Consider the following 10,825-nt stretch of genomic DNA (forward strand, 5'->3'; position numbering starts at 1 on the left):
AAATTTACTAAAGAAAAAAAGACTCAATTTTCAAAAAATTAAATTCAGAAAATTAGAACCAAACAAATTGATGACTTTCATTGCCTTAACCAATAACACCCAATTTAACACGTACGTACCCATGCCCCAGTACCACCCAATAAATTTTCTAATACATGGTTTAGCATATTCGTTTGATAACCTACAAGTGGCTCGTAGGTGAACGGTAGATTAATTGAATTGGGATCCTCCCCTTAGTCCCCTCCTTAATTCCCTCCTTGCAGGGGCTTTCGGGTCCACTTTGAGGCCCAGTTTTGATAATCCGAACCGTTAATATTTTTAGATTTATTCAGTATATCATACCTGTAAAAAATCAAATTGATCGAATATCATAAAGTATGTGTTCGGAAAATTGTTTATTAAAAAATAGTTTGTAGTCCCAATTTTCTGAACGCATACTTTCTGATATCCGATCAACTTGATTTTTTACAGGTATAATATACTGAATAAATCTAAAAATATGAACGGTTCGGATTATCAAAACTGGGTCTCAAAGTAGACCCGAAGGCCCCTGCAATGAGGGAATTAAGGAGGGGCTCAAGGAGGGGATCTGGACTCAGATTAATTGAATTAGCTCAACTGCCAGCTGCTACATGTTCCAACCAAACAAAAAAAAAACTGCCAGCTGCTATGGGCCCCAAAGTTTTTTTGTAAATTTTTTTTATTAATATTAATAATTAAACGTATAAAGTTTTCAAAAAATTTATAATTATTTCTAACACTTTATGGATTTGTAATTTTTCATTTATTTAAAATTTCTTTTAGAAAAAAATTAAATACAAAATCAAACATATATAAAATATAACAAAAATGGAAAAAAAAAAAAAAAATTATACGAGTATCTCCCGTGGCTGTCTAAATTTAGGTAATATGTTTATTAATATTACTATTCTTAACATTACTAATAAAAAAGTTAATAGTTACTAAATATCAATGAGATTGTTTTGTTTATATGGACTATACATAAATGAAATTCATAAAAGGAAAATATTAAAAGCAGTCTTTATTTCTTAGAGTTTTTGTTAGTATTAGACAAATCAACACCGCTACGGAGCTCGAAAAATCAAAGGCTCGAATGGTTCGAAATCTCAAAACGACGTCGTTTTAAGATTTTTTTTTATTCTCTTACCGGTAAGATAATATTTTCCGTACCATTCGAGCCATTCGAGCCTCAGTTTTTCGGACTACGGACCATTTTTGTAGACAAATATATAAAAAGTGTGTTAAAAATTTTAAAATGTATACAAATATTTTGATATTTTATATAACTTATTATTAGCAGACCTCTCATAAAATAGTGTTCGTGGATTCAGGGATTGGTTTTGTTGTTGTTGGCCTAGCCCAATAGTACCGTGTTGTTGGCTTTGTAAGCCCCATCTCGAGCCTCACGTCAATGAGTAATTAGGTTTGTATGGTTTATCAAGTAAGTTATTTTTATAAAAATATTAATTTGATCGGGTATTAATAATTGTATATTCAAAAAATATTTGTCTTAAAAAAATAGATGGTAATTTTTTTAGACAAGGCCAACTATCCATTTTTTTCCAAGACAAATGTAATTTAAATTGATAACTATCAATATTCAATCAAATTAATTTTTTATAAAAATAATCTACTTGATTAACCCAATGACTCAAATAACGCTCTAAGCAAGGTCCACAAGAACAACAACAGCACAACGTTGTTTGTGCTAGGCCGAAAGCAGCAAAAACCAACCACGGGGAGTCATACTAAATCCCTTGAATAAAGACTTATCATTGTCAAATATATAAGAACAAAGAAAGTGAAGATATTAGTGGCAAATGTTTCGAGAAACAAAAATCATTTTCCTAAGAAATTTGAGATTGGGGAATTATCTTGTGTTTGATGTTTTGGGGAATGTTACATAGGGGATTTGATTGAAAATTTATGATGTTTAGGGGTTTAAAATGAATATCACTTATTGTCCCAAGAATGAATAGGAAAATTTTCAATAAATCCTACATTTTCTACAAATTTTCATTGAGTCTTAGGCCTCGTTTGGGATGCTACCTTTTTAGCCAATTAGCCAAAAAATTACTAAATTAGCCAATTAGCCAATTAGTCATACCAAAAAGTCAACAATTACGGCTTCTCTCTACTTTTTGTACAGCTTTTCGTAATTAGTCAAAAAGTCATCCCAAACATACAAGTTTTTTTTACCTACCTTTTTAGCCAATTAGCCAAAAAGTTACTAAATTAGCATGTTTCCAAACGAGGCCTTATTAACACATTATTAGTCTTATTAACAGATGTTAATAGGATTTAATGAAAATTTTATTAAAAAAAATGAATTATTGAAACTTTTTCTTTTCGGAGTTGGAGATGCTGCTGCGCGGGATGCGCAACAGCATCTGTTATGCGGCCAAATGGGCCCATTTCGAGGCCCATTTTGATAATTCGAACCGTTCATATTTTAGAATACATAAAGTAAAATATGTCTGCAAAAAATCAAGCTAATCAGATATCGTTTACTTATTTATCCATTCACATTTGTATCTACAAAAATAAATAATAATTGTGACTTAAAATATTAAAATAAATATAAATGTTAGTAGATGAATAGGTAAACGATATCCGATTAACTTGATTTTTTGCAGGCATGTTCTCTTGATGTATTCTAAAATGTAAACGGTTCAGATTATCAAAATAGGCCCCAAAATGAGCCTATTTGGCCACACAACAGATGTTGCTGCGCGGGATGCGCAGCAGCCTTCCCAATTCCTTTCTTTTCAGGTTAGGTTTTGAAGGGTCCATAGGACCTATCACAAATCCCAGTTCGATAATTATTTTGTATGACTCCCCATATATATTATTCATTACAAAAGTTAAATTGATCTGATAATTGAAATATTGGAATATTTACCAATAAATCTCATCTCACAAACAAGTACTCCAATTAGACCCAAGTCTTTTCTATTGATTTGTTAAGTCCTATTAGTGGAGAGTTTCTTTCCGTATGGTCATATTTTTTATTTTGGTAGTATTTTGGTAGACAACTATACCATTTTATTAATGTGATAAGTATGATGTGATACTTCAATGTTACAAGTATGGATGTGACACTCTAACGATGTGATAATCCAAAAAAAAAAAAAAAACTCCTTAATGTATTTTTCCTAAATGTGATAACGTGGCGGATATGATGTGACACTTCAAAACTTTTACTCAAAAAAAAATAATAAAAACTCCTTAGTATACTTTTCCAAATGTGACAACGTGGCAGGTATGATGTGACATTTCAAAAAAAATAAAAACTATTTACTGTACTTTTCTCAAACGTGACAACGTGGCGGGTATGATGTGATACTCCAAAAAAATTAAAAACTCCTTAGCGTACTTTTTTCAAATGCGACAACGTGGCGGGTATGATGTAACACTTCAAAAAAAAATCTCATTAATGTACTTTTCTCAAACGTGACAACGTGTGGCGGGTATGATATAACACTCTAAAAAAAAATTAAAAACTCTTTAGTGTACTTTTCTCAAATGTGACAGTGCGGCGGGTATGATGACAACGTGGCGAGTATAATGTAAGACTTCAAAAAAAATAAAAATTCCTCTCTCTTTCTCTCTCTTGAAGAGTTAGGGTTTATTATTTGGGGGAAAAAAAATTGGACTATGAACTTGGTAATGCTGATAATGGAACTATTTGTGTAATTCTCAGTCAATTATTTAAACTCTTATATTATATTTCTATTGACCTGTTGCTTGTTATGTTAATTTTTTTATTATTTACCCATTGAAAATGATATGTCCTTTATTAGATTAGATTATATTGTTAGTGTGCTTCTTACCTAGTGAGTAACAAAAATTATTTAATAATTTTCAGGTTCTTAAATCAAATTGAGTTGAATGTTAAGTGAATCATGGTGAACAAAAAAATTGATTCTAAGAGGCTCTCAAGATATAGAAGTTAATGCAACTACAAAACCTTCTACTGATAATGTTGAAGCTTCAATTCCTGAACAACATCATTGTAAAGTGCCTAGAATAGAATCCAAAGAAGTTGATACATCTTCTTTGGTATGGGATCCAGGACTATGACCACAAATTTGGGATTATTTGATATCTTAACGTGATGAGATTCGACGAGCTTACATCAAATTTGGACCATACCAACCTGACAACCAACCTTTTGAAGAGAAGAATGAGCGTCATTTTCTAGTTTCTTGGTACAAGTTATTTTCAGATTGGCTAGAATATTCTCCAACCAAACATTGTGCCTTTGTCTTCTTTGCTAACCTTTTACAAAACCAAATGGATGCACTATTTCTAGCGCTTTCATTTCTGATGGATTTTCTTCATGGAAGAAAGTCAATAGTGGGAAAAATTGTGCTTTCTTAACTCATATGGGAAAGGGTCCTAATTCGTCGCACAAAATTACTGTTAAATCTTACCATGATTTAACAAATCAATCGCAACACATTGAGAAGATAGTTGAGAAACAAACTTTTCAACAAGTTGCCAAAAATCGTTTGCAGTTGAAGACTATAATAGATGTTGTCAAATGGCTTACATTTCAATCTTGTGCATTTAGAGGTCGTGATGAAAGTCATGATTCTAATAATCGAGGGAATGTTATTGAATTGATAAAGCTTTCGATATCTTATAATACGGATGTGGCTGATGTTGTGTTACACAAAGCTCCTCAAAATGCTTCATAGTACTCGCATCAAATTCAAAAAGAGATTCTTAGTATTTTCTTTGACAAAATACAAAGATTCATTCGTGAGGAGATTGATGAAGCAAAATTTTGCATTATAGTGGATGAAGCTCGAGATGAATCAAAGAGGGAGCAAATGGCCATTGTTCTAAGATTTGTTGATAAAGATGGTTTTATAAAGGAGCTTTTTTTGACATAGTTCATGTATCGGATACAACATCAGCAACTTTGAAAGAAGAAATATGTATTGTCCTATCTCATCATAATCTCAGTGTACAAAATATTCGTGGTCAAGGGTATGATGGTGCAAGTAATATGCGTGGAGAGTGGACTGGGTTGCAGGCCTTATTTCTTCATGACTGTCATTTTGCATATTATGTTCATTGTTTTGCTCATCGACTCCAATTAGCATTGGTAGTGACAGCAAGAGAGGTTATACCAGTTGCCTAATTTTTTTCTTATCTGGCTCTCACAGTTAATCTATGTGGCTCTTCTTGTAAAAGGCATGATCAGTTGAAAGTTGCTCAAGCTGAAGAAATTGTAGCAAAACTTGCCATTAATGAAGTTAAAACTGGTAAATGCAAAAATCAAGTTGGGACATTGAAACGGGCTAATGGGGTTGTCACTTGAGATCTATTTCCAATTTGACAAATATGTTTAGTGCAACTTGTTCAATCTTAAGTAATGTCATCAATGATGGAGCCACCGCTACTCAACGTGCAGATGTAGATATAGTTTATGATAAGATTACATCTTTTGACTTTGTGTTTATCTTACACCTTATGAGAGATATTATGGGGACTACTAATGGTCTTTGCCAAGCTTTGCAACATAAATCCCAAGATATATTGAATGCAATGCATCTAGTGTCAACTACAAAAGCACTTGTTCAGAAATATAGAGAAGATGGATAGATTCCTTTGTTGAAGAATGTTCAACTATTTTGTGGAAAATATGACATAGATATTCCTAATATGAGTGCTCGTTACACATCTGATAGAGGTCGTGCTTGTCACCAAAGAGATCACATTACTATTGAGCATCATTGTCGGGTTGGTATTTTTACACTTATATGTGATTCTCAATTGCAAGAATTGAATAACAGATTCAAAGAAGATGTGATGGAGTTGCTTATTCTTAGCTCTGCTTTAGATCCTAGGGATGATTACAGTTCATTCAAAATTGAAGATATATGCAAACTTGCAAATCAATTTTGTCCTAATGACTTTACAGAGCAAGAAAAAATACATTTGAAATTCTAATTGCAAAACTACAAGATCGACATCCTTAAACATCCTGAGTTTTAGCAGTTGTTGACAATTTCTGACTTCTGCCAAATGTCGGTAAAAACAAGGAAGTCAACAATTTATCCTCTCGATAGATTAATTCGTCTTGTTCTAACTTTACCAGATTCTACGGTGACAACAGAACGTGCATTTTTGGCATGAAAATTATAAAGACTAAATTACGCAACAGGATGGAGGATGATTTTCTTTCAATCTACTTGTTAACATATGTTGAGAAAGACATTGCTTGAGATTTTGATGTAGATTCCATCATAAATGCTTTTTATATTATGAAAGAATGTCGAGCACAACTTTAGATGCCTAAGTAGACATGTAGAGCAAATAGTTACTTTTTTGAAAATTAATATGGATTTACTAAAACATATCCAATTGTATTTTGATAATATTTTATAATTATATACAATGAATGGAAACATCTAATTGTATATTTTTGTGAAATTTGGATAGAAATTGATATTGTATATCACATGCTCATAACAAATTTTTTTGATTACATATACACACCCCCCCCCCCCGGCGCCCCAAGTGCGGGATATTAAAATCCTGTGTCCGTCCCTGATTGTAGTCTCTTCCAGAGGGCAACAATGGAGGTCTTCTAAGGTTGAGTTGTTGGGTTGAAGGAGTTTGTTTTGAAGGTTTTGTGGGTTTGTTGTAGGGGTGCAACTCGGGCGGGTTCGGTCGGATTAGGGGTCTGCCCAAGCCCGACCCGAATTGTATTTGGCAATGCCCAAGCCCGCCCAAGCCCGACCATGAACCCGAGCATTGCTGCCCAAGCCCGGCCCAAGCTTTGTATTTTGAACTCAGGTTAGCCCGAATTGCCCAAGTCCAGAAACTTGTAGGTAGATCTAAGGGTAGACATAAAAGATGCTAATCTAATGGTAGAAGACTAACAAAAAAAAAATAAAAATAAAATTAAGACTAACTCTTTTACTTAATAGAAGACTAACCAAAAAAAAATAAAAAATAAAAAATAAAAATTAAGACTAACTCTTTTACTTAATTTATATATATTATATAATTTATTAAATTATATATATATATATATATATTTATTATATACTATATATTATATAATTTATATAATATATTAAATTCAATTCGGGTTCGGGTTGCTCGAGTTGGCCATTGGTTCTGCCCAAGCCCGGCCCGAATTGCAATTCGGGCATCAAAAATCTGCCCAAACCCGTCCAGATTACAAGATATAGTTGCCCAAGCCCTAAAAAGCTCGGGCTGGGCTCGGGTTGCTCGGGTTGAGCTCGCCCGAGTTGAGCTCGCCCGAGTTGCACCCCTAGTTTGTTGTGAAAGTTCCATAAACAGCAACTGCCACAATCTCTCATTCTCCTTCTTCCTTCCTATCTATAAAAACTACCGAACCCACCACCTCTTCTTCTTTCTCCTCCTCCTTTCTCTGTCTAAAAACTACTAAATCCCACTCACCACAAAATAAACCCAGATTCAAAACCAAAAAGAAAATTGATAAACTAGGTCAAGATATAAATCATCCAATTAATACAAGATTACAAACCTGCAATCATCTCAAATATAGATTCAATATAGATGATGCAATCTCAAATTTGCAAATCTGCAATCTCAAATCACATAAACACCCAAATATCTAATTAAATCTCAAACCAAATGAAATAATTTTCCATTGAATCTAGTTGATTATGAGTGTGATCGAGTTGCACAGGTATCAATTTGGTTGCCTTTTCCTTCTAATAATCTTTTAATGATGCATCTTCCTTCATTTTTCTCACTGCACTCCTCCTGCCTCTGTTTTGTTTTTTCATTTTTTTTTTTTTTTTTGAGAAATTTTCCCCAAAACGACGTCGTTTTGGGGGTACCGCAACAGCCACTGCAGACAAACACGACAGAGGATTCGAACTCTGTGACACCCTAAATGTTTAATTAAATATTCCGTAAGAGTAAAATAAAATATTAACTGTTATGGTTGTATGAGATAAAATGAAATTTAATTAGGGATTATATATTATCAAAAAAAAATGGTATATAATTAGAATTGAGCCAAATTAGAATTAAAAAAACAAAAACAAAAACAAATAAACAAACAAACCAAAGCAAGTGACATGTAGCCTAGGATTAGGCATGCATAGGTGTAGTGACTCATTGTTGGATAAGCTTGGATTGAGGAAGAAAATTTGGAAGAGCCACGTATATAGGTTGTGGTTTGGGACTCACGGTTTGCCTCCCTGTAAATAGTGAGGAGATATTAGAGCTAAGGCAAACAAAGAAAGGGAAAGAAAATACTGAAAGTAAAAAAGGTTCTTGATAGTGGAAAGAAAAAGTGAGGTATTAATTTTAAGGTGAGTTATGTTATACCTTGAGTTACCATAACATATTTTACGCATGTTTTAAGTTACCATAATTTATTTTATACAAGTTATGTTCTATAACTTATATTTAGATTTCAAGTATGTTAATTATTTTTCTGAACTCCATTTGCTAAAATTGAAACACATGGATATGATTGTTTAACATTTAAAAATTATTTGGCAATGTCTATATAAATGTTTTTTTTTTTTATAAGTACTACCACGGGAGTCCCATGCTTTGGGAGACTTAAATAGCCATTCACCTCTGTTCTGACTGTTACTCTAGTGACCTCTGTTCTATTTTGTTATGTACCGTAGTTATGGTAATTTATTTATATAATTTCTATATTTCAGTTTCTGTCACTTAAATAATTGATTTATTCAAATTAAGTTATGTTAATGGTTTAGCTTAAATAACTATCTATGGTTATTTTGTGTCCCCTATACTCTTGGCATAATATTTCTCACTCTGTTGTGTGCTTATAACTGTTCCTGTTTCAGGTGATGAGATGTAAAGAAGAACTATAACCTCGTATAGTGGGATCTACACAGAAACTAGATGCCAACCTGTTACATTTGTTTTTTTTTTCTTTTTTCCTTTCTTTTACCTAACTTTTTGTCACGCATAATAAAATAATAAAAGCCCAATGGATGTATTTTTTTTTAATTTCCATAGGAGGGTAATTAATGAAGTTAATTTTCCATTTAATTCTTTTCTTACTCTTATTTTGTTTCTGCTTATGCCACTTAATTTGTGCAATTCGAATTAGTAAGTTGCGATTCCAGCCCTATGCCCTAGGGTTGGATCGTGACAAAGGTGGTATCAAAGTCAGATTAGAAATAATAAAATAAAATAAATAAATCTTTTACCTTCCATGTTAGTCCTTGTATGAATCTCACGTTTGTACTATGGATGATTCTGGTGATGTAAGAATGTCTGAGTTAAACCTTAATGAGGTATTCTGGGAGAAGCTCGGAGCTATAAATGTGGAGGACGTCTTAGCAGAACACCACGCCCCTGCCTCACCGGAAGGATGAGGAGACTCGAAAAATATAGTTAGGAGTCTATATCCAGGCCTTGTCCAATTAATGGGTCGGCCAATATATATACAGGCCGATCCTACTAATGTAGCACACTTATCGTGGAGGCAGAGCCGTGTCTACATGCGCGGATGATATCTCAGACCCACCCACGTCCTCAGCCTTGCCCCAGAATATGACCGCCTTCACTACATCATTGGCCCTTTACCTCCAGATTTTGCGAAAAAAAGGGGAAATGTATACCCCGAGGACTACATCTTCACCAATATCCCTAACCCTTTGGAAATTATTAATATTCAAAATGTTGATTTTAGCAATGACTTATCATACATCGAGACACCCGGCTAGATCGTTGATCGCGCATTTTGGAGATACATACAGTCCATCTCTATTTACACAGTCCAAGCAATGTGGGTTTATTTTGGTGTGGTACAGTTAGGATGGGAGATTGAGTTTTTTATGCAACACTATTTCCTGTGGTTGTTTGACCTACCACTGTAGATTTTGCAGAAGAAAATTCTTTTGTAAGCTAACCACGATGAGTTCTGATCCTTATTTTTTGTACCAAACGGATGAGACACTAACATAATTTTTGACTTTTGGGACAATGATGTAATATTATATTTGTAAAAATAGTGGAATTGATATTTTATACATATACTATGTTATATATGATACGATGTGAATGTAATGTCTCATTTATTACTTTGTAGAATGGCCGATAATGGTAACGGAAACGAGTTGTCAGTCAGTAGCACTGAATCAATGGCAAGAATCATGGAAAGAGCGGTTACTAGATTTTTGCGAGCCTTGCAGACCAACATCAACAATGGGATGCCAGAACGTCGAGAAAAGTAGATTACTATAAAACAATTCCAGGATCTGAAATCCACCACATTTACCAGCGGTCCAGATCCAATGGTAGCAGACGCTTGGGTTAAAGGCATGGAAAAGATTTTTTGCACCTTACCTTACACCAAAAGATAGAAGGTAACTTTCGCCACTTTCACTTTCAAAGATAATGCACAAGAGTGGTGGCTTCCCACTTTGGAGAAAGAATAAATCGTGACTTGGGTAATATTCTTGGAAGTATTTTATAAAAAATACTTTCCAAATTTGTTGCAGGAACAAAAAGCGTCGGAATTCATACATCTAAAGCAAGGAATCATGACGGTGGCCGAATACAAGAGCAATTTCACACAACTCTTTTGATTTATGACATATGTCATCCCTACCGAAGCTCGAAAAGCAAGGAAATTAGAAGCAGGATTAGATGCTGAAATCAAAGATAGGCTTGAGGTTTTGAAACTTCCAACCTATGCAGAAGTGGTAGATCGAGTATACATTGTGGAAAAAAAAATTAAAGCCTCGCGCTCTAGGGAATCAAGCCAAAAGAAGTGATTTTGGGAAAAAGACAACAG

The 10,825-nt window shown here is 33.7% G+C and overlaps 1 protein-coding gene across 1 annotated transcript; it reads left to right on the forward strand.

Annotated features, from left to right (window-relative positions):
• Positions 1 to 4,409: 4,409 nt before the first annotated feature.
• LOC145802676 (uncharacterized) lies at positions 4,410 to 5,985 on the forward strand. The gene is made up of 4 exons (XM_082895443.1): positions 4,410 to 4,693; positions 4,781 to 4,893; positions 5,199 to 5,297; positions 5,687 to 5,985. The coding sequence occupies exons 1-4, from the start codon at positions 4,410 to 4,412 to the stop codon at positions 5,983 to 5,985; spliced, it is 795 nt and encodes a 264-aa protein (XP_082751569.1).
• Positions 5,986 to 10,825: the final 4,840 nt, after the last annotated feature.

Source organism: Camellia sinensis, chromosome 11, assembly GCF_055761805.1.
Source record: "Camellia sinensis isolate YWXY chromosome 11, ASM5576180v1, whole genome shotgun sequence".
Lineage (NCBI taxonomy): Eukaryota > Viridiplantae > Streptophyta > Magnoliopsida > Ericales > Theaceae > Camellia > Camellia sinensis.